The sequence below is a fragment of the Eulemur rufifrons genome, chromosome 19, assembly GCF_041146395.1.
Source record: "Eulemur rufifrons isolate Redbay chromosome 19, OSU_ERuf_1, whole genome shotgun sequence".
NCBI lineage: Eukaryota > Metazoa > Chordata > Mammalia > Primates > Lemuridae > Eulemur > Eulemur rufifrons.
The window spans coordinates 105,042,372-105,067,615 of NC_091001.1; the positions used below are offsets into that span (position 1 = coordinate 105,042,372).

Sequence of the window (25,244 nt, forward strand, 5' to 3'; positions counted from 1 at the left end):
GGACACAAATCTTAAGCACCTGTATTTCAAAGTATATAATGATTGTGCAATAATGTGTATTCTTTATCATTTTTTAAAAAATTAATATGCTCAAGTCCATTTTTAGGCCCATTTTCTTCTCTCATACATGATAAAGCTTGCAGCTACAGTGGTAGCAAATTTAAAACTGTTTTGTTAAGAGCTGAGTAACTTACATCGAAATCCTTTTTGATATGAGGGAATGTGCAACTCTGCATACACAAAATGGGCAGTTATGTGAGTTACTGTATCTTTCACATTTGTATTTTAAATATGGGGCGGTCAAGGCTCTGAAAAATAAGTTACTAAAAATTGAAATGTTTAATGAACATTCAGAAGAAACTATTTCCTGATAAAGACATAGTCTTAAAAAGTCTGTGTAAGAAAGGTGTTATACAAAGAAATTTATTATAAAACACATTTCATACATGGACACTATTATTTGCATACTAATATAAAAATAAACATATGAAGATCTAATTTATAGTTTCTTTTCTCTTTCCTTCCCTTAAATAGTTCATGTCTTCAAAATTTACAAGCTATTACAGTTTCTGAAAAGAAAGAAATGAAATCTAGATGATATTAAAAACATGATTTGTTGTTGTTAATCTCTTCCTCTTCCTGGGATGCATCACATATAGAAAATAACCTGTATAGAGTCTGCATTTCATGTAAAGGGAAAAACTGCTTGTTATTAATTATACTGCATTTAATTATAGAAACTAGAATATTAACACTGCCAGGAAAGGAACATTACAGACATAACATTCAATGGGTTTTAAATATTTTTTAAGCACAAACCTTTTCCACAAATAAACTCTTATGCAGAAACTAAGATTATAATGCAGGAAGGAAAGGCCAGCCATTTATCCACCCCTTCCCCAGCTACAGACCTAAAGGCACTTCCTCAGAACTTCTGAGACTTCAGGGTTCTTGAAGCCCATTTTTCAGGTAAGGAAAATGAGACCTAAAGAGAGGGACTTGACTGAAATCACAGAGCGATCACAAGGCCTTATTTGTGCAGATGTAATGTCAGTAGACCTGCCATCTTTGGTCTTTTTTTTAATTTCCCTCTTGGCAACATTTTCTTTCTAAATCTTACATTTGTCTCCAATAACAAAATCAGCCAAAAATTTGTGGCAGCTCCATGAGTATTTAATATCATTTATGCTAAGTTATTTTATAAGTGACAAATTGTCTTCATTCATTCATTCATTCATATGTGTGTCCATTCATTAGTTCATTCACTCATTGTGCATCGACTCTATAGCAGGCAATATTTTGGGTTGCAGGGATAAACCAGGGAACACAAAACAGTCTCAGTTTTCAAGAGGCTTACATTCTTATGGAATAAGAAAGACAACAAGTAAATATATACTCTGTCACATAGTTGTAAGTGCTAAGAGGGAAAATGAAACCTGGTGAAAAAGATAAGCATGGAGGAATGTGCCTTTAGTTAAGGCAGTTAAGCAAGGCCTTCACTGATAGGGTAACATTTGAGAAACGTGGAGGCAAGGGAAGAATGAGCACTCAGGTACCTGGAGGAAGAATGTGCCTGGCAGAGGAAACAGATAACAGTTCCTGAGCTGAGAGTGTGCAGGACTGTATGCATATAGGGAGCCTCAAAGAGGCCCTGAGGCTGGAGACAAGTTGAAGGTGGTAAGATCAGATAACAACAGATTGATGGATACCTTGAGTTTGAGATTAAAAAAAAAAAAATTCTTTATAAATAGGCAAGGCAATATTGCCAAACTCCCAATTCGGGGACCAACTTACATAATTAAAAATGTATCTAGCATATTGAGTCCTCCAGTTTCAGAACATGCTGATCTTATTATATTTTGGCTCCGTCACATGCTAGCCGTGCTACCAGGGCAGTTGAGCCTGTTTGCTCTTCTTTAAAGTGAGGTTGCTAGTACCTGTCCTGTCCTCCACACACACCTACAAACCTGCGGTAAGGGTCAACTGACTTACTGGACTAGGAAATTATTTCAAAAACTAAAAAATGCTTTTGGGTTATTATTCCACAAAAGGCTGACATAGGGCTTTAAGGCAGGTTTGGAAAGATCTGGCAGGTCACTGAGCAGGGCCTCCCACAGCAATTACCAATAATTTCATAGTATATATCAACTTCTGTAAAATGCAGAATTCATGGTGTGACTTTTTGAGATGGCTTCTTGGGATCAGAGCCAGAATGACCATTCAATTAAATGCTGTGGAAACATGCATTAGCGCAGACAATTTAGCATATATGCAGACAACCATTCATTCTCATTATCCTTTCAGGGTGTCATCATCTGACTGTCTGTGTACCCAAATGTGGAGAATCTGTGTTAGGAGAAACTAGAAAACGGGACAACCAGATTTTGGCTCACTTTTACGTGTTTTTCAAACTGCTTTTTAACTTAAAATAGTAAACAGTTTCATCCACAGGGCATTGGAGCAATATTGTTTGTTTCAGGACTGTCTCAGTGTAAAAGAAAAATTATTTAGCTATTCAATGGGAGGAAAAATGAATGTTCTGTATTTGGCAGAGACTTCTTTTGCATTAGATATAGAAATGTGAATAAAGTATATTTTACTTTATTTTGATTTATAGCAAAAAATCATATGACAAGTGTACTTTAGTAAAATCTTTAATTTTAAATTAGAGAAATTTTCTAAATAACATGAAGGCTTAGCAGTTTTCAAATGAAAATTAGAAATTATTTTGGATAATTTAAACTTTTAAAAAGTCACCTAATGTTGAGTCTGCTGAAATATTACAATTTCAAATAAAACAATTTAGTATCTTAACATATGTTAAATGCCAATGAGCCAGTTCTATGGAAGTCTACTTTGCTGAATTTATTTTGGTACATAAAGTTACTTTCCTGTGATTTTGTAGCTCTAAACAATTTTTTTTCTTTTTTTTTTTTTTTTTTGAGACAGAGTCTTGCTCTGTTGCCCAGGCTAGAGTGCCATGATGTCAGCCTCGCTCACAGCAACCTCAAACTCCTGGGCTTTTGCAATCCTCCTGCCTCAGCCTCCCGAGTAGCTGGGACTACAGGCATGTGCCACCATGCCTGGCTAATTTTCTTTCTATATATATTTTTAGCTGTCCAGATCATTTCTTTCTATTTTTAGTAGAGACGGCGTCTCGCTCTTGCTCAGGCTGGTCTGGAACTCCTGACCTCAAGTGATCCTCCCACCTCGGCCTCCCAGAGTGCTAGGATTATAGGCCCAGCCTAAACAATTTTTAATATTATTCCTTGAAATTGTGTAAGGCATAGAGTTTTTGAAGCTTTTTTAAAAATGCTGTTGAATCTTCTCTCAGCACACTGTAAAAAATTTTCAAAAGAATATTTAATCAAAATAATCAAATTTGAATTCTTCTGTAAATCAATTCAGTAGCCTTTGCCACCAGTTTCAAGCCTGTATTTCTACTTGCAGGTAAATATAGCTGACATTGACAGTGAAGAGAACCGCTACTCTCTGTTCATGGAACTCCTAGAATCTAGTCACCATGAGGTTGAATTTCAGCACTTGATTTTGCTGTTACAAGCTTGGCCACCTATAAAAAGTGAACATGTGTAAGTATTAAAATAAAATCAGCCGAATTATAGTTTCTGTGTCTGGAATTTAGCTCTAAAAATGTAACACCTTCAAAAGAGCTAATGAAAGAATAATTGTGTGTGTGTGTTTGTATAAAATGAATATTTGCCTTTAGAGGAAGTTAAAATTGTTTTTGAAATATTGCAGTGTCTTTCCATTTCTTCTTGCCCCTACACCCAAATATTTTATTCAGAAGTATCAGACAATACTTGATAATAACATCTGACTTATGATGTCAACGAAACAATTTGTTTCAGTATTTTCACTACGAAATGTCTTGACTATCTTAACACAGCTTACAATGCTAACTTGAGAATCCATATGGAATAAATGAATAATTCCCACTTATTGAGAACACACAATGTTATATGCAATTTACATATATTATCCGTCATTCTCATAACACACCTATAAGGGAAGGTGATGTTATCTAATTTTATAGATGAAGGAATCGAAGCTCAGGAGTTAGATAAATTCAGCCATCACAGGGGTAATAAATGGAGGAGACAGAATTCTAACCAGCTGCTGGCTACCTTTGCAGTGTTTTTCCTCCATGTCATGTGGAACTTACCTGCCACTCATAGCTGCATGGGGTACTTATCCAATCCTTGTGCTATCAGCCGCATAACTTACCCCTTTCCTTTGGAAGAAGTGGCCGGATTTCCTGTGAGCACATGTGCTGGTTCTGTAAACTGTAGCTTTTCACTGGCAGACAGTATGAGCACCAGCGCTCTTGCTCCAAACGCCTGTTTGCTCCTGGACTTACCTCGTTCTTCCCAGAGTCAGCTCGAAGACTCTGCCCTCGGCCAGTGGGCATCTCCACCTGACAAGTTAAAGAAAGATGTTTTTCTGAAAGTAAATCCCTGTGTTCTGTGAATAGTTTAGGACTGTAAAGAACATCTGGAAAAAACTCTACCCTAACCCTAGGATGAGACTATTAGGAATTTCTGAAGCTAATGAAGGAGAATGTTGTTTTTGTTTTGTGTTGTTTTTTTAACCAAGTGTTTTCAGAAAGAAAAAAAGTTTCTTAAGTCTCTACCCTTTGTGGCCAAGAGGGCCCGCTGACCTGCAGTTTTTAAGAACGGGTTCTCACCTTTGCTATTTGACACTCTACAGGATCTCAGATCATAAAACCTTCAGTTTCGCTTGTGACAGTGCGCTTGCATTTGGTTCCTGTGGCTGCCTCGGGACCCGGGGTGCTTGTTAAAAGCAGCGTCCTGAGTCCCTTATTCAACTTGCTGAGTCCAACTCTATACTCAGAGGCTAAAGTGAAACAGGCGTGGGGCCCACTGGCTAGGTTGTCAGTAATGCAGTACTTTTTAACAAAATTGTTAGAGTTGAATTGTAGATGTCTTCATAGCCTCATTTCCAAATTCAAAGTATGACATTTCTAATAGATTAACTCTGGTTTTACAGGTTCTTTTACGTTTAGAACACTGACCATTAAAGATTATTCACTTACACAGAAAACCCAAAATCAGCTTCACTTAAAATATTTGTTGTGTCTAAAACATTTAATGCATTTGTAGATGAAAAAAAATCTTAATTTTTAAAGTTATATTGTAACTTTTGCAGTCACATATAAAATATAAATTATAAATTGCTAACCTGTGTTTTATAAAACCGCTTTATTAAATCATTGAAATCAGAAGAAAGCGTTTCCCAGTCAGCTCACCCCTCTTACCATTCATGTCTCCTCTGCCTACGAGAAAACTGGAGGATGAGTCGGAGTTGTCCTTTTCTGGGGAATGTGTGATGGGATACTTTAAAAACAGGTTCTCAGAAGTACTTTTGACTACTCTTTCTTTCAGACAATCCAGTGTATGACTTCAGCACTTTCGAAATAACCGAAAGAAAGAAAAAGAAGGGAAGGAAGGATACGTAGTGTGATAGTGTAACAATGACTACTTGTTGCTTGTCAACACGACAAGGTTAAAAATTAAGAAATTTGCTTGATGCACATGACTGCTAATTTAGTAGTACCAACTTTTGGTTTTTAGTTCTCCTTTATAGGAAAATGCATGGAAAGTATAATAGGTTTGCACTTACAGAAGATTCATAGTTTTCATCCAGTGTGTGGAAAATATACCTTAATAGTCTGTTACCAAAGCCACATTGCCCATTGTTCACTGTGCTGCCAGACCAGTGTTTCTACTACAGTGATACAGCCCGGTAGAGGAAAATTCAGCAGAGCTGAACTCAGACTTTGAAAGAGGAAGAGCAGTCCTTGAGTGTAGGAAGACTCTTAGCCAACCACTCTTCCTAGCGCTGTTTGTACCTTGAAATAAGCAGTATTCTTTGTCCTCACAGACTATTCATTTAAGCTAAGACACAAAGCCTTCACCAAAGGCTAATATGGTGAGTCCTCTTGTCACACTTGCACTTGAAATTGTTCTCAGGGGTCAAGGAATAAAATTCTTTAATGGGAAGGACCATCCCTAGTTGTTCAGTATCTAGAATCTAGTGCTATGATAATGAGACAACAGACTCTTAGTAAATAGTGAATTTTTTTTAAATGTAGGTCAAATGCATTTCCTAGTCCTAGGGCCATGAAATGAATTCACTTTAAACCTATCTATTAAAATGTAAATTGTGATGTTTTTATGACACATGGGGTAGAGACAACCAGAGAAGGGAAAGAAAAGGCAAGGTTTTACACCTGCTTTTGTTTCCGATATGAGAAAACAATGTAAAGCCAGTATTCATGCAGTAAATAGTAGGGTGTGCCTGCTATTGGGTGATAATTCACACATCATTCATTAAATAAAGCAACTCTTCAAGGGAAAAAAGAGACATTAAATTACTTTTTCACAAGGAAAGAACTGAAGCCCAGAAAGGTTGGGTGGCTTCCCCAGAGCCCTACAACTAAGCAAGAGTGTTGAGTAACTTCTCTGAGTCACCCAACCAGTAAATTAAGAAGTCATAATTTGAGCCCAGGTCTCCCTGGCTTCAACCGTGTGCCCTTACAATTCCACTCACTACCTGTGTGCTACTGGGCTGCTTGTCGAAACCACCGGAAGCTGCTTTTTCTCCTTCAGACACTGTCTTTTCTACAAAATTGAGTTGAAAGAACACATCATCTAAGTTCTGATTGTATGTAATTTACCGTAAGCATTTTACTTCATAAAGTGGAATTTCCTTTCCTGTTTTAAAATTTCTCACCACAATTTTGATAGCTTTCATCCTTTCCAATGGCTTGCATTTTTCTCTCTTAGAACCAGCATAACCAATAATCCGTGGGTGAGACTAGCTACAGCGATGCTAACCAAATGCACAGTGGAGAACAAGGAAAGATTGGGGAATGAAGTTTTGAAAATCTGTCGCTCTTTATATAACACCAAACAGATGCTGCCTGCAGAGGTGAGTGGATATTTCAAGTGGCTTTCCTGGGGGTATCCCTGTCCTTATCAAAACTCTTCATTATAAGCAATCCCAGTGACTGTACTCAAGGAACATTTAGCTTAAGTCATTGCTAGTCAAGGCCATATTTCTAACAAGTCAAATAAAGAAAAGCAATGCTGAAAGGATGCTTTGAGGTAGCTTTTTTCCTTTTGGATCTCTGAAACAGTGTTCCTTGTACAAGTGCCAGTGTGAAACCCAGTTTTTAATTCCTTCTGGATGTGCTTTTATGTCAAACTCAAGTTTGTGTTCCGAGTGGTCACCGTAGCACACGTTAACTGTCTGAACCGGGCCGCTTGGTAAAGTAGTAGTAAGCTTTAGCACTCCTCTCAGCAGGTAACCAACCTCTCTGATTTTCACATACTTTTTGACCTCAATGTAATGTGATTGCATACCACAGTATTTATTCTCTGCGAACTATCGTAAACACTCGGCCACTTCCATTTGACCTTTGTTCTCTATTTGATCCCATGATTTGACTGTCACAGAGATATTTATTTTATATGTAGAGAGAGAGAGAGAGAGAGAAAAAGAATGCATTCTAAAATAAGCACATATTAATTACAACCCCTGCTGTGGATCCCACCTCAGCAATGTATTGTTTGAGCAATTTACATGTCTTAAATTTAAGTATTTAGATAATGGCATTAAATTAATTAATTGGTTTTGAGTTTCTACCACATAGGAGATAAACTTGAAAATAAAATCGTAAATATGATCCTTTGAATCCTCATTGTAATCACTCAAGGAAAATATTCTCATTATGGATGCACATTTAATGAATTGTTTTCTGAATGAGGGACTGGATAAGTGTTTTTTGATTGAATTTTAAAATAATTTATCCACTTAAAGAAGTCTTCCAACCACCAGAATAAGAAAATTATTCTATGAAATATTTAAAGTACCAACACCAAAAATAACCTCCCCTTATTCCAGTGGAGTATAGTTTGGGCTGTGTACCATGGTCTGTTTGTATCGGCTACTTGGAAGCCTGTGATCCATTCTGCTATATTGTGAGCACCTGGGGGGTGGGTACCACGGCTGTGTCATCTCTGTGTCACCCGTGGCAGGATTCAGCTATTGCATAGAGAGGGGACTCAGCACAATTTCTGGTCCTCATGAGTGTATGTAATATATAAATAACATGGGTTTCACTTTTGCATTAATATGACCTAAGATCAAGCATTGTTAGATCTGCACCCAACACCGGAAGTGTCCTACTGTCAGTTCTGTTGAATGTAGGTTAGGAGAACATTGTTTAGGGTCTACTGTTACTGTCTAACAAGCTGGTGCTGATGGTGATGACTAACATTTGCCAGTAGTCTTGGACTTTCACTTCCATTGTATCCTTTAACCGTCACCACCACCTGTAAGGAGATTTAAATTCTCCTGGAGAACACGAAACCAAGGCTGCTACAAAGCCCAGCTGGCCCAGCCCCTGGCTGACTGGGGCTGCAGGGAGTCCAGGAGACTGCAGTGGGAGCTTAGCCTGTTCTGGGCCTGCTGGAGGGCGAGCACTGCACAGGGCCCTGCATCACCAAGCCCCGCACACCTTGTGCCCCTTGTTCCTGCTGCAGGCCCTCCAGCACTTTTTGATGCTAGACACCCCAGTTGCGTGAGGACAGGAGGAGTGTTGGTGGACTGGTCCTGCTTCTCTCACGACCATCAGGCCATGGGGACCACTCCCCAGTGCATCTCTGTAAATCATAATCCACGAGAGAACAAACACCCAGGGTTGTGGCCTTGCACGGAGGCCAGGCTCACCTAATCCTCCTCTTTCAGTGCCTCTCTCTTGTTTTTCTGTGTCCTGATGTTCTGAGAGGTTTGGACTGTGAATGTGGCAAATGAGTTGTTCTATGGTTCTCTCTGCTGCTTTGACCTTTCTTGCAATTCCCAAAATCCCTTTGTAAATCACCTAATAAATGTTCCTCTTGCAACACAGACGAAAAATGTCCAACAAACGTAGTAGAGGATTTAGTATTTAAAGACAGAGTATTTGGCCAATAACTATTAGCTAAGAGATGAAGAGTACTTAGTAGCTCACATAGATTAAGTTCTTCGATTCTTAAATGTCCCTGCCTGGTGGTGTGCCATCTATCCTTGATGCTTGTTCAGAGGGCAATACAGGTTATTTCATAAAATTTGTCGTGAAAGGTCAGGTCAGCCAAGTGTTATGCTTAATCTAAACATCATACATCACAGAGAAGTACCAGGAATGAGTTTACTCATTCCTGATAGATTACTGAGTAAGCAAATGTGTGTTAAGAAAGGGAATCATATACAGGTTATTTTAGGTATGGCATGTACCTAGCAAGTTTGTAATACAGAGAAAGAATAATATTTTTGTCATCAAGCAAGGCAAATTGACCAATCAGTAATTACAGTGATACAAGATGAGGCTGGGCACAGTGGCTCATGCCTGTAATCCTAGCGCTTTGGGAGGCCGAGGTGGGAGGATTGCTTGAGACAAGGAGTTTGAGGCCAGCCTGGGCAAGATAGCAAGACCCGTCTCTACAAAAAATAAAAAACATTAGCCAGGCACGGTGGTATGTACCTATAGTACCAGCCAGCTACTCTGAAGGCTGAAGCAGGAGGAAGGATTGCTTGAGCTCAGGAGTTTGAGTCTGCAGTGAGCCGTGATCCTGCCACTGCACTCTAGCCTGGGTGACAGAGTGAGACCGTCTCTAAAATAAATAAAAATAATTACAGTAATACAAGATGAAAGATAATGTAGGGCTGGGGATGGTGGCACACACCTATAATGCTAGCACTCTGGGAGGCTGAAGCGGAAGGATCTCTTGAGGTCAGGAGTTTGAGGTTACTGTGAGCTAGGCTGATGCCACGCACTCTAGCCTGGGCAACCGAGCGAGACTCTGTCTCGAAAAAGAAAGAAAGAAAAAGAAAGATAATGTAGGAAATATTTACAGAGTACAGTTAGAATATAGAGTGCTAACCTGGGATATTCAGAGGTACCTTCGCAGAGGGGTGTGGTTTTTCTGTGCCTCTTTAAGCTGAGACTTAAAGAGCAAGTAGGAATTAGTCAGACAGCAAAAGAGCAGAGGTTATCACTTGAGCAAAGCCCTGGAGGTGTGAGAGAGTCCAACACCCAGCAGCTGTAGCATCTGGGACAGTAACCACTGGCCACATGTGGATATTAAAGTTATAACTTAAGTAACATTAAAAATGCCATTCCTTATTTGCACTATAGCCCCACCTCAGCTGTGGCTCAGGGCTCGGGCTGAGGACGGCACCGGTGGAGAATGCTTCCCTCGTGGCAGAAAGGGCCCTGGTGGAGCTCTCTGTAGAATGTGTGGGTGACGAGTGTTGCTGTGACCTCCCAGGAGGAGCAGAGGAGGAGGGCACAGGAAGCACGTCAGGATGCAGCCAGCCAGGCCAGAGTGTCACGCTCAAGAGTTTGTTTCATCCTCCCAAATATTTTCTGCAGGTCTTGGCATCCCAGTTGAAAAATCTGTGTTTATCTTTGGCTTGGTGAGACTCCTCTGGGTGTCCTGTTCTCTGAGGCACACACAGTACTTCTCTGAGTTCGAATCCCTAGTGCTGGAAGCATACATTTCACAAACTGCCACCCTGCTGATAGGATCCTCGTCACACAAGTTTGTGTAGCACAACCTTCAACTCTGAAACTTGAGGGCCTCAGTGATTTCCAGAAGAGACGTGCTGTGTGAAAGCTGAAAAAACTATAATGAGCAGAATTCCAAAGAGAACTTCATCTTAAGCTTTCAATGGGAGGTTCTTTGTGTCATCCTTATTTTCTATATGCTTTATAATAATGTAAAGGAATTTTGAAAATGTAGTAAGTTTGAGTTTTTCTTCTCTGTTCTGAGTAGCACAAGAGAAAATCAGTCCCACGGAGGCCAGTGATCCTCAATTCTTCCAAAGCAACCCTTGCTTCAGTGTGACGGGGGTGCGCTGATAGTTTGATTCCGGGTCCAGGTGTTCTGTTCTGTATGTTACAGCTAACGGTGGGACCCCAAAGGTAGCATAGCTCAGCAGGCAAAACAGCTTGCAAATCTGTTTTTTATTCTTTTATACTTTTGTTGTAAAAGATTACCATTTGTTCCCTTACATAAAAGCCTGCTCTCTGATGACAGGTTCAGTCAATATAATAAAGGGCTGGGAATAAAATGCAGATACACCTGTAGAGATCCAAACACATTTTCATTTTTCTGCACCACAGATAGTTTTCATGAAGATGGACTGTCTTAGGTATATCAAGGATTTAATTCACCTTGACATTACAATTATAAGCAGGTTTTAAAATATTTCATTTGACAATTTCATTTGTTTCAGTGGGTGACGGCAACTAGATATTGTTGACAATATTAACAATTGATAATAAATAGTTTTCATTATTATTAAGCCTCTAGTATATGCTGAGCATTGTGCGTTACATTCATTAACACTAATTCACACACAAAAACCAAAAACTGCAAAGTAGGTGTAAATACGTGTATTTCACTTGTGAGGAGACTAGCACTCCGAGAGTTTAAGAAAATAAAATGATAGTACTATATCTGTACAGTAGTACTACAGAGACGTTAAAAGTAATGATGTAGATGAACGTCTGATAACTTGGAAAGATGTTCACAAGGTACTGTGAACTGAGGGAAGCAGGCAGCAAGCCCTGAATGCAGCGTGGTGCCATGTGTGCTTTACACACATGCACAGACACACACACACACACCACACACACACACACACACACCACACACACACACACACACACACACACACACACGCATTCATAGAAGAAGGGGTAGAAAGATCCAGTAAGAACTTCAGGGGGATGAGCCACGCGTCTTCGGGTCCTCGCTGACCGTGCTGTGTGGTTGCAGGGCGTGAAGGAGCTGAGCCTGCTGCTGCTCTCCCAGGCCCTGCTGCTGCCGGCCCTGAAGCTGCTCCTGGAGGGCCCAGAGGAGCATCTGCACGCGGTGGCGTTGGAGCAAGTTGCAGCTGTCACTACGGTATGCCCAGTTGAATTTAATTTTTTCTGTATTTCAAAGACATGAATTAGCACTTTCATTCTCATAAATAACCATGATTAATTTAAAACTACTTTATTTATAGGATTCTTTGACCACAATAGCTGCTTCTGTTTTGTCTAAGCAATATGTATTTGTTTATTGAACAAACATTTACTAAGCTCTTCCCAGGAACCAGGTTCCGTGTTTCAGTGCTGAGAATACAAGTCCAAATAAAGAAACGGTTTTTCTAGAGAAGCAGTGTGTTATTAGACTCTTTGAGGAAGACAAAGCAGCCATAGACTAGCAGACTAGTCCTCTTGCCACTTGAAATTTGGGTCTAAGGAACTTCTTAGCATCAGACAGGTTTTCTATCCCTGTGTGTATGTTTGGTCATCTACTAATTAAAGGTGAGAGAGTGGTTTTGAGTAGTGTTTACTGGCACCATCTGAAATCTCAAACTCGTATTTCCTCTGGCAACCTAAACCACCACTGAAGCAGCTTCTTGGCTTGAAGAACGATGTACTGAAATCAAGTCTTGCGATTTCTTCCTCAAGGCTGGTTGTCTCGTTATTATGATTAAGGAAGAAACTTTCTCTTCCCATTTAAAATCTTCTACTTTAGGATTAGATAGCTTAAGGTTGTGTTTTAATGAACTCATATTGTATGATCCTTACTGAAACCCTTTTATATAGGGATATCATTGTTTCATTTGAATTATGTGTGTGTGTGTGTGTATACACTGTACACATTCACAGACATACATATGTATCATTTTACATTATATATATATTTGAGAATGAGAAAAATCTAATGCCTTTATTCCTTTGGGTGTATTAATATTTTCAAAATAATGTAAAAGCTTCTGCAAAGGTTTTGTGAATACCGAGGTCTGGACTGAAGTAGGGAATCAAGGGGACTTGCCTATTGGTAGCCCCCTGCCTATTTGTGCTAAAATAAAAGTTGCATAACTTTGGGAATTCATATAAAACTAAGAATTACAGTGAGGTTTTTTCTTAGCCTATTTTTTCTTATAAATCCAAGAAATCAGGAAGAAGAGAAAACTAAAAAAAATCAGGCTGTATACTTACAGTGTGTTTTTTTCCTCCCCAGCAGCATATACTGTTAGTATCTGTACTTAGGCATTCTCACAAAATTTGCCATGGGCCTCTTTGAGAATAAAACAGTGATGTATTATGTATTGCCTTTCCATATTCATCCTGCATAGAGCTCTCTTGATGTACTTCTGAATTTCATAGGCGAGCATATCAGTTTTCATTTTAAAAATTCTTTATTGCAAAAGTATCTGTCAAAACTGCACCTAGAACAGGGACTCCCTGACTGCTAACTAATGTTCCTACCCACACAACATCCCCCCAAACACATCACACTGTGACTATCAAAATAAGAAACTAAATGGGAACACTGCAACACCCAAGTAGTTTTAAAATGGCACTAATTTACTTCCATAACACTTTCACCTGAACGTTTGATGAGTTGCATTGTGCTAAGACTGTGGTTTAAAAATTGCTCTGAAGGCTGTGCGTAGTTTTGATTGTGGTTGCAATGATAGGACACAAAGCATCTGTGCCCTTCAGATGCAAAAATCAAAACCACAGGTGTAAATTGCTGAGATGCATCACTTGCTTACCATGGAGAGTCTTACATTTAGAAATTCAATAATGAGATCATCACCTAAGTGCACATTTGGGAATAACACCAATTGGGTGTCAGACAGAGGTGGTGGCTGGGGGGAAGGGATGGGTGTATACCTACATGCTGAGTGCGATGCACACTGTCTGGGGAATGGACATGCTTGAAGTCCATGGGGGGGTGGGGGGAGGGGGGATGGGGGTGGGGATAGGGGTGGGGGGAGGGGATGGGTACATACCTACATGTTGAATGCCATGTGCACTGTCTAGGGAGTGAACACGCTTGAAGCTCAGACTCGGGGGTGGGGGGCATGGGCAATATATATATAACCTGAACTTTTGTACCCCCATAATGAGCTGAAATAAAATAAAATAAAAAGAAATTCAGTAATGAGACTTAACTGTAATTTCCCTACACTAAGTTGAATGTTCACGTTGGGCTAGCCCATTGTGCTCTTAAAATGTGTTCCACAAAAATATAAAGTGTCTTTGGACCTTTTGCGTCCTCCAAAGAGCCAAGGTTTTATAGAGTTTTCCATTTTTAAAATACTTTTTAACTTTTTATTTTGAGACAATTTAAAGTTCACATTCAGTTTTAAGAGTAATACTGCAGATCTCTTATACTCTTCGTCCAGTTTTCCCTAATAGTAACATCTTGCATAACTGTAATATATAGGCTGAGCATCTCTCATCTGAAAATCCAAGATCCAAAATGCTCCAAAATCCAAAACTTCTTGAACGCCAACAGGATGCTCAAAGAAAATGTTCACTGGAGCATTTGGATTTCAGATTTTCAAATTAGATATGCTCAACCAGTAAGAATAAGGCAAATATTCCAAAATCTAAAGAAAAACCAACGCTTCTGATCCCAAGCATTTTGGATAAGGAATACTCAGCCTGCAATACTATGACCAGGCTATTGACATTGATACAATCTGTGAACATACACAGATTTCACCAGTTTTACAGGCACTCATGTGTGTGTGTCTAGCTCTGTGTGGTGTTGTCTCCTGTAGCTTCGTGTGATCAGAAACTACAGTCAAGGCACAGGACACAAGGATCCCCCATGCTGCCCTTTATAACCCCGGCCACCTTCCCAGCAACCCCGGGGAACTACTAATCTGTTCTCCACCTCTATAATGTTATTACTTCAAGAATACTATTATATGTAAATGAAATATGAAATTACTATAATTTGTCATTGTTCCCCCAGCACCATTAAAGGGTGATATTATACTTTTCTAAAGGAAGAGTTTCTGTAGGCATTTTTGCAGGACTCACGTCTAGCTATTTTAAAATCATCTTTGGTATTGCAGTGACAAATATAAAACTTTTGCTTTCTTTTTTTGTTTGTGTTTATTTTGCTGTTCACTCTGTCCATTAGTGGGGGGCTTAAATTCATCAGCAACTTAGTTTTCCCCTTATTGGTGGTTGACGGTGGTTCCTGTTGACATTAAAAGAAAAAGCATCTGGCAAAGGGACTCCTCTGATAGCAATCAGTCCTGTACACTGTGCAGATCCAAGTGGAAAAACGCCCCCACTTGTTTGCTGACAGCATGTATTATTTCGCTATTTGTTATGAGATACTGACAGCTTTATAGGTGTTTACAGTTGAAAGGATGATACTTAAGTGCTGATGCCAGAGATTGTACTGACTTTTCCGCCAACAGTAGTACTCATTTCTTTCTCTAAACTTTTCTGAAATTGCAAACCTCTGGCGTTTAGCATGTAACCTTTTACAAGTGGCCAACAGCCTCTTTCCTGGGCCAGAAATGGAAAGTCCTTCTTTGAGATTATATTGTTGATGAAGAATTAAAGCCCTGCACAGTGTAGACTGTTAGATTACCCTCTTCATCAGTCTCAATGAGATTGAGAACTCAAAACCTTATTCTGTTCAAGAAGGGAACTCCTGCAGGTTTGTTTGAATCTCATCTCTAGAATATTTTCTATTCTGATAGAAGTCTCTTGACTCATTCCATCAAAGAAAGAAGATACATATTTACAATAGTTTTGTATGCTGCGAATGTTCCCATTTCACAATTCCAGATTTGCAATGGCTCCTGCTCTTCATTGCTTCCCCCTCTATGGTACTGCCCAATGCCTCTGCCCCTACCCCACGTCCCAGGGTTTGTCTGGGACTACTGTGCCTATTAAAATAGTAAGTCATGGGGTTATAAAGGAAGTGTTTAAGACTGTTAGCATCTAATTAAGAGTTTCTTCCTGATGTTAATAATTACCATCTTTCAAGTCCTATCTCTTTACTAAGTATTATAATAGGCACATTCTTACTTTATCTTCTTAATCCTGTGAGAAGGTATTATTCTGTTTTCACAGTTGAAAACACTGAGACTAAGGGGTCACACAGCAAGTAAGCAGCCAGAGCCGAAATTTAAATCCCACACCTAACATTTCAAAGTCCACACTTAACCATGCAGTTTCTTTTCATGTAACTAGGAAGGCTATATTACATTGGAAAAGGGTTATCCCTGCAGAGAAATGAAATTGTTGAAAGCACCTTGAGACATATAATATTACCCCTGAAAAAGACTAGAGCAGAGCTAGTCTAACAATTTGCCCAATCAGGCTTCATTTTTATTTTTTTTTATTTTATTTTTTTTTTTTGAGACAGAGTCTCGCTCTGTTGCCCGGGCTAGAGTGAGTGCCGTGGCGTCAGTCTAGCTCACAGCAACCTCAAACTCCTGGGCTTAAGCGATCCTACTGCCTCAGCCTCCCGAGTAGCTGGGACTACAGGCATGCGCCACCATGCCCGGCTAATTTTTTGTATATATATATTTTAGTTGTCCATATAATTTCTTTCTATTTTTAGTAGAGACGGGGTCTCACTCTTGCTCAGGCTGGTCTTGAACTCCTGACCTCGAGCGATCCACCCGCCTCGGCCTCCCAGAGTGCTAGGATTACAGGCGTGAGCCACCGCGCCCGGCCCAGGCTTCATTTTTAAACCCACTCACTCACCCAGGCTCTGGCTGAGCACTGCAGGGGGCTCTGTGCCATTTTGGGTAGAGCTCATGGCAGGAGAACACCTCCTCAATGAAGCCTGACCCCTTTATCTTGAACATGTTGGCCTTAGTCCTGCCCTAGGGAGCTGCTCAGAATTAGTAAGGTCCTTCTTCCAATGACATTCCTTTACATATTTAATAAATGTGATTCCTATCCCCTTTAATCTTTTGACGAAGACACCAGAACCGACCAGCATTATTTACAATGACCCATATCCAGGTTGGAGGGAAAACCTCAAAGATTTTCAGAAAAGCATGTGTGAATTGACATATTTATGGAAAACAAAGAAACCTTCCTTTCTTTGTTCCCCTTTTAACTCTATCCAGGTTTCCAACTAGTAGCTTTCTAGCGGGCGTCTCTTCCACCCTGGGCACTCCCCAGTATTGCTTTCTCCCCACGCCAACTCAGCTTCCACACCTTCCTTCTTGCCTGGGCACTCCGTGGTGGCAGGGAAATTAGGCTTGGGTCCTAACAACCTTGTTTGGTAACTGCAAATTCCCTCTTTGGTGTTAGCCCTAATGACAGTTGGTTTTCTTCTAAGTATGTGCAAACCAAGTTAGACTTAAGTGATCCAAGCAATATAAAGAATCACTGTTCTTATGGCTCTTTGGATATCAGGCTCTTTTTCTCAGAATTGTGGGCTTTCTACTCATTTCTAGCTATCATTTTAACCTGAACATGCTGAGATCTGTTACTTGCACCCCTTATCATTCATCTTCAGCCTGTGTTTGGTCTTGATGAAGCAAGCTCTGCAGCAGCATCTCACAGAGGTCTCAGCTGGATGCCTCCAGCAACAGGCAGCTCACTCCCTATTTGATTTCTAAATACCTCTGGTGGTTGTTTGATTTACCTGATATGAACAGACATATTAAGCACCCATTGTGCATGGCCTGGTTGGTACTGTGTGTGGAGTGAGGACTAGGTAGGGCATTTGTAAAGATGATATAAAATATTATTATCCCTGTGTTTCATGGAATTATCTCAGGGAGAGATTGGCATATGAAATAATAACACAAGTGACTAAACAGGGTAGCAAGGAGGTAGCTACAATGTATGGAACTAGCCAGACTCAGGGCTCCAAACTCTAGTATTTGGTTATGATCACAGAGATGATTAGGCTTGGATTTTCAAACATTTTCTCTCTCGTTGTTAGATCATAAGTCAGATGATTTGTCCTAATTTTGGTTTCAGAAGAGTAATACTATTAAATGCCATGCTAAGAGTTAAACTTATGGTGTGCTGAGAAAATGGAATCTGAATATCATATCCAAATAAATACAGAATACAAGAAATTATCTGCAGGCATTTTTTATTCCAAGTATATATTTGTGTTGCTCTTTTATTTTTCTACCCTTGCAGTTGATATTTTCAATAACTTTTATTAGTAACAGTATATGTGAAAACAAGACAAATATCCTTCCCTAAAGTAAACAGTGAAATAATATTAAATAATCTTCTTTAAAGTAATTGAAATGAGGCCCTGCATGCATTATACTTCTGGAATTTCAGCTTACCTCATTATTGTAATTAGTCTTAGCTTGGTATAGATTCATGAAATCAAAGATTTTAATTCAGAGAAGGTTCATTACCTATTGTTTAAAGAGGAATTGAACAGATAACATTTTAATGGCTTGAAAGACAGTAGAGCTCTGTGCTTTAATAGATTTCTTTCCCAAGATCTTCAAAGTCTCATTTATTCTCAAAAATTAATTGCTGACATACAGAAACAATCTCTGACAGAGATAGCAAGCATTTTACTCATCTTAGGATATATGTCAGCCTTTTCCCTTCCAGGAAGTCCTTTATTCATGATTTGTTTGACTATAATAACTTCAGCTATTTACTGAACTTAAACTCTGTACCAGGCATTATGCTAGGCACGTAAAACCTTCTATTATCTCCAGCCCTTACAGACAGTCTGTATTTCTGATGTGGAAACTGGAGCTCAGAGACATTGTCCGTAACAAGCTCACACAGCTGTTTAGTGGCGGAACCAGGATTGGAATTGGTTTCTAACCCAAAAGCCTGTCTTCTTTTCCTAGCACCAGACTGTCTCTTACTCTAACTGAAAGTTATTTGATCAGGGGAATTAAATCAACCAATCCTTCTGGACTTGTCTATTTATTTGACACATCCAAACTGAGTCCCAAAATGACAGAATACATTTTCCCCATCAAGTCCTTAAAGCACCAATCGATCCAATGTCAGGGATGTGTGATTTTTCACAGTCCATATACCAAAGTTAATTCCCAATCAGTTTAAGAGTTAAACATTGTTAAAAGTCAGAAAATTAAAAAAGAATATATATTGAGAAATTATAACTTCTAAGTTTTCAAGCAATAGAAAAAGACATAAAGGCATAGATCCTTTCCTAATGTCATAAAAATGTAAAACCTCTGTACCACGAAAAATAACCGAAACAGAATTATACACAGTAGGTTAGAATGTTCATGATAAATACTAACCCTGATTTTAGTTTTACAAAGAATCCTTCACATGTGAAAGAAAGATGTAACAACTCTGCTAAATGAGCAAAGGATTTGGTCCTCCCTACAACAAATAATAAAAATGATAGGAAATTTATGGACAAAATCATTCTTGTAAATAAATAAATTCAAATTAAAGCAGCCTCAAGGTACCATGACATATCTCCTAAATTTGCAAATGATTTTCTGTCCAAAATAATAACACCTAAAGCGGAGAAGTTTATGGTGAAACCAACCGACACACTCCTCCGTTGAAATCACCACTGTAAACTGGCATAGTTTGACATTATCACGCGGTTGTACTTACATTCACATTCGGAAACTAAAAATGTTTCAGATACTTTGCCCGAGGTATTAGTTTGCTCAGACTACCATAACAACGCACCACAGATTGAGTAGTTTCAACAAGAGAAATTTATTTTCTCACCATCTGGGAGATAAGAAGTCTGGTACCAAGGTGTCAGCAGGTTGATGTCTTCTGAGGTCTCGCTCCTTGGCTGCAGGTGGCTGTGTCCTCACGTGGTTGACCCTCGGTTTATGTGTGTGTCCTGATCTTCTCTTCTTATAAGGACTCCAGTTGTATTGGACTCCATCCTAATGACTCATTTTTTCTTAATCACCTCTTTAAAGTCCCTGTCTCTAAATACAGCCACATTCCGAGGTGCCGGGGTTAAGGCTTCAACATATGGGACAGGGGGCACGATTCAGCCCCAACACTCCAATAATACCTCTCCTGGTCATTTGTCCTGTGTAAATAATTTAAATAAAGAAGGAAGTATGTGCATAAAAATCATGCATCGTAGTGTTTCAATAATTAAAAACAGCTGAAATATTTATAGCAGAAGCTAACTTGTAACATCCATTCAACAAACTATTTTGCAGCTGTTAAAATTTTTAAGAATGAAAACTCTGTGAAAGACGTTTTTAAAATTCTTAACACATAATGAGAAAAGTGGAATACAAATATCATACGATTGTGGAAAAATGTCTATGCACGTGGACAATTCCTGGAGAGAAAAGGTGGATAAAATAGTTCTCTCGTGGTGATCCCAATATGGATGACTTTTCTTTTTCAAACTGTTTCTACTTTTTTTTTCTTTTTCTCTTTTTATTTCAAATAGAAAAATAAAGTGGGTTAGAATGAATAGTGGGTGGTCACGGTACCAAGCTTCTGTGGTAGGTAGTACCGGGTTTTTAATACCTTTAGTTGGAATTTTAGCCCAAAACAGGAAAAATGAAGACAACTTGAGGTTTAAATTAATCTCGCAACTCAGCAGTGTGGTGTCGATGGCAAAGCGCCTGAGAACGCTTTGGGGCACGCTGCACTCGGCTGAGGACTCAGTCTGGTCTTGGTGCCCTGACCCGGACGGCCTAGTGTGTGCAGAGGAACATCTTGGCTCTCTGTGACCATGGGATGCCTGTGCTTCTGTGACCCTCAGACTCTTCTCTAAAATGCGGTTGTTGGAATGGGTTATTACAAAGGCCATCTCTTTATTCTTTTACTCTCTATTTTGTCCCAAATATGTACAGAATAATTGTCCATGCACTATTTTCCTTGCAAAATGACAATTATAAAGTATACTCTGGCAATTCTGTACTTCTTGCGAAGCCAGAACCAGGTAGAAAGTCAGAGAAAGGAAATGAAATAAAGTCAGCCACTCCATTTTCCCAGCACTTGATTATAAGAAGCCAAACCAGAACTCCCCCCACTCACCTTTCCCTGATCACTGCCCAAGCTCAGCGCAGGTCACCAATCTCAGACTCTGCCTTTCTTGAGTGAGTCAGGAGTGAGCCAGGGTCAAAGGGGAAACATCACACTTCATTTCCATGACTTTAGCCTTAGGAGTTCTCAGCCTCTGTGGTAAGTAGTGGTTAGCAGTATGGTAAGCAGCAGGCTTTGGGAGAGTAGTCAGCCTCCTCTGCCCTTCCCCACCGCTTACTCTTTCCCTGCTAGGACAAGGGCAGTTTCTGAAAAGCTGGGTATATTCAACTAGAAATGATTTGCAGGATTTCCTTGCACTGGAGGGAAACACGAGCTGAGGAGGGAGCGAGAGGAGCAGCAGCCCCTGTCTCTTCCTCAAGCTGGAAGAATCCATCACTCCCATTCTAGGATTCTGTCAGGCCCCCGAGGGAGGCTTAGTGAGTAAAGTGCAGGAAAAATAAAGGTGTCCTAGCCTTGAAAACTTATTCATGGCAACAAAGAAAGTGTTACCCTGCAGTGTTTGGATTCTGAACCTTTTATCCATGTATTTTATCAAACAATTGCCTGCAGCATCCTGGCGCACACTCTGTTCTCTCCCAGAGGGCTAGGTGGAGGGATTCTTGGTTTTTAAGGATGAACCAAAATAATAACACATACAGTAACTCAGATGCTCTATGTGTGCATGTGTTTGTGTGTGTGTATGTGTTTGTGAGAGAGAGAGAGAGAGAAAATGCAGGTGGAGGCGGCAGCCTAGAGTGAAAGAGTGTGAGCTGTGGAATTATTTATTCATTCATGTATTCATTCCACAAGTTTTGCTGAACTCCTAAAATGTGGCCAGCCATTCTGGGCATGGAGAAAGCAGGCGTGAGCAGAGGAGACGAGATCTCTGCTCTGTAGCAGCTCATGTTCTGGGGGGGGACCGTGAGCAAGTAAACTAGTCAGGATGGGGGCTCCCAGCCCAGCTGGACTCCACTACGGTGCAGCATATGACATTCTACACACGACCTTGACCTCACTGAATGAGATTAAAGCTGGCTTAAAGTCATGTCTGAAGGCTTAGGAGATAAAGTGTCTGGCAGGGTCTGTCACGAAGACACTGTCATGGTGAGTGCAGGAGCTCTGTGGGGTTTAGGTTCCGGTTTGCTAGGTACGAAGAGAGGGGGAGGTGGATGGGAAGAAGACACAGAACCCACAGGCAGCCCTGGTGAGCAGTGAAAGCTCTTGTGCTCCTTTCAGCAGAGAAGCTAGTCTTTTGCACCAGTTGTTTTTCCTGCCACCTAGCAGGAAACAGAACAAAACAAACAAACAAAGCTAAACTAAGTTCAACCTAAGTGTCTTCCTGGGCCAAAGGAGGGTGAGCTGTGTGTACACGTGTTGATGAAATTAGAGTCCGAAGACAAGACGCTGAGGGTTCGCAGAAAGACTCTTCCATTCTAGCGTCTAACTCTATTCAGATGCTCTGCAGAGATAGGGTTTTTATCATGTACTTGTGCAGTTTACAAAAAATGTGACAAAGTTTAATAATGTAGGTTCACTCAGCCGTTTAACAAATGTTAATTAAACTGGATGCTGAAATAGAAAGATGATAAAACCTCTGTGCCCTCAAGAACCTCCCAGTCCAGCAGGGGAGACAGACACAGAATTACTATAATGCCACATGAAGGGCCGTGTATCAGGTATCTGGGGAGCACAGAGGAAGGAGGAATCAGCCTGGCCAAGAAAATTAGAGAAGATGGCATTGGAGCTGATGTTCCGTTGAGTTTTGAACAATTCCTAGGTTGTAGGAAAGAGTCACGCTGTCTGATAGTGGGCAATAACTCTTATTTTCAATACTTCTCTTGGTTTAATCTTCGTAGCCAGTGGACACAGTTGACCTTATCTTCAGTAGCCTCTCCTCCTTGTCACAGAACATGCAGGAGGAGCACATTGTATACAAGTGTATAACATAGTTGGTCTAAACATTAGTTAATTGTCTTTGACATTATTTCTGAGTGTCCTACAATCAAAATTATCAAAAGTATGCAGTGACATTGGGAGGAACCTATCACGGAGCTGTTTTAGGGTACCCCAGTGTAAATGAGAAGCTCTGAACTTTGATACATGATCAGTACTGACTTGATTCCCTACAAAAATATGGACAATGTAACATAGAAAAATATGAACTATGAAAGCCTTGGAAAACCATACACAGAAGATAAGACCAAGGAGAAAGATAGCGCAGAGAATACGCAAGCCAAAGGAACCTATAAAAACACGTTTGAAAAAGGTAAGGGTGGTCTGAGCTTCCTGGAGGCTCAGGCAAGAGCTGAAAGCCTCGTGCCTGTTACCCAGTTTACATCAGTGGGCTTGAGGGACGTGTTCTTTTCTCAGCGGAGTAGGACAAAAGGTTTTCTTGTTCTGAAAAGATGTTTTAAATGTGGTTCTGCACTAAGGGAGATTTGGAGTTAAAGAGTACGGACCACGGTGAAGGTACAAATGCAATAGTAAATGCTAGGGGCCAGGCTTTGAAGCCAAGGCTGACGAAACTCAGAGTCTGGCTCCACAGCTTACTGGCTCCGATGTTAAGCAAAGGTCTTACACTTCAGTTTCCTTCTCTGTAAATTGAGAGGTAAAAGTGCCAATTTCACAGGGTTGGACTGGAAGGGCTCGACGAAGTGATGCTTGTACACTGTTTAGCACAATTTCTGGCTCTCAGTCTCTAGTAGCCGTAGCAATGATTCCAGTGGGGTTCTTGGTGTGTCTTATGTTAAAAGGAAAGCATGTCTGTCATCCCGTGTCTGTGACCTCAGAGATAAGTTTATGTCCTACGCATGCTTTCTGGAGCAGGTGTTGTTGAACCCGGGCAAAGGTGTGTATGATGCTGAACACAAAAAGGCAACACATCACAACCCACTAGACGGCGTGGTGAGTGTGAGGGACACGCGGACTAAGCAAATGTCCTCTCACGTTTTGCCTGTCTCATTTCCTGAAGGTGAATGACTCAAACTGTGATGAAGAACTTCTGTCCCTGCTCCTGGATGCCAAGCTGTTGGTGAAGTGTATCTCCACTCCCTACTACCCACGTATCGTTGACCACCTCTTGGCCAGCCGCCAGCAAGGCCGCTGGGATGCGGAGGAGCTGGCCAGACACCTGCGGGAGGCCGGCCACCACGCCCAGGCCGGGTCACTCCTTCTGGCCGTCAGGGGGACTCACCGGGCCTTGAGGACTTTCAGCACAGCCCTCAGTGCAGGACGGCACTGGGTGTGAGCGGCCTTCCCGTGGCCCGCGCTCCCTGGCGGAAAAGAGCATCGGAGCTGCGTGCTGTCCCCGAAGCAGCGCGTGTCCCTGCAGTTGTTCTCAGTGGTTCCAGCAAATCGCTAATAAAGCTGTATGTAAATGATGAGCAAGCTGCCATTTTGTGAACTTTTTTTTTCTATTTTATGCCAACTAGTTAACATAATTCTTTCTTATTGACTAAGAGACTCCCCCTCACCCCTTTCCTTTAACTTGCCTTTTCTGGATAGAATACAATTAAGAAGGTGTTTGAAACTGCAGTTCAGAACAGGAGACGTGGTGGGGGGCAGGGCTGCCCTGGAAGGGAGAGCGTGTGTGTGGAATGGCTACCGGCTGGGGCAGGGGACACAGGAGGGAGGGAAGGGGGACCTGAATTCAAGTCTCCTTGGGCAAGTTGTCCCATCTCTCTGAAGCTCAGTCTACCATGTATAAAGATAAGGGTTATATTATCTATCTCAGAAGGTTGTTGAGTGTATGTGTGAGGTTGTATTTCAAGCTCTGTCAGATACATAGTAGGGACCCAAGAAATACTAACTCCCCTTCCCCCTCACTAGTGGCACAAAATATGGATTGTGACCCTAAGGCCATAGCCAGATGATCAATACCAAGACATGATGGTTGTTAGAGGCCTCCACAATTTAGCAGCATCAACATATTAAGATTGTTATGTCCATTTGCATGTCCATAAAGCCTACAGTGGTGTCTCACGGAGAGATGGCTACCTTGGATCAGTTTCCACATTGCTCCATCAAAGCCAGCAGGCTGAATGTGACATGGCTCCCTGTGGGTCTCTGACATGCAGCTTATTGGGCAGCCTCATCTCCACATCCCCCCTCTCCCACCAATGCCAGACACTCACCTGGTTGGGTCCACCCACTAAGAATAATATCGCTTTACCTTACAGTCTGTCATCATCATCATCATCATTGGCTTCACCACATTTCTGTGCTTCTAGATGCAGCTGCAGTCCTCTGACGAAGTTCTGTTCATCTCTGGAGAGTTTATTGCACAGTAGCCCACTCCCCTGACTTTCGACTAGTCGTCTACCCAGGACTGAGTTCTTTGCCCAAACCTTCAGCAGCACCTGGAATTTGGGAGTGGCTCGCACAAGCCTCTGGT

General features: G+C 40.8%; 1 protein-coding gene across 3 annotated transcripts in view; it reads left to right on the forward strand.

The window, feature by feature from the left end:
• Positions 1–24,231, forward strand: part of NBAS (NBAS subunit of NRZ tethering complex) — a 325,219-nt gene extending 300,988 nt beyond the window's left edge. For 2 of the 3 annotated variants that reach the window (XR_011236168.1, XM_069494000.1), the window contains 4 exons: positions 3,451–3,590; positions 6,834–6,972; positions 11,868–11,996; positions 23,823–24,231. Coding sequence is in view for 2 of the 3 variants with exons in the window: in XM_069494000.1 (XP_069350101.1) it covers positions 3,451–3,590; positions 6,834–6,972; positions 11,868–11,996; positions 23,823–24,098 (684 nt within the window). In the remaining variant the exon portion in view is untranslated. Of the gene's footprint in view, positions 1–3,450; positions 3,591–6,827; positions 6,973–11,867; positions 11,997–23,822 lie in introns of all 3 variants that reach the window. The other variant, XM_069493999.1, reaches the window with a different exon arrangement.
• The last annotated feature ends 1,013 nt before the right edge of the window (positions 24,232–25,244 follow it).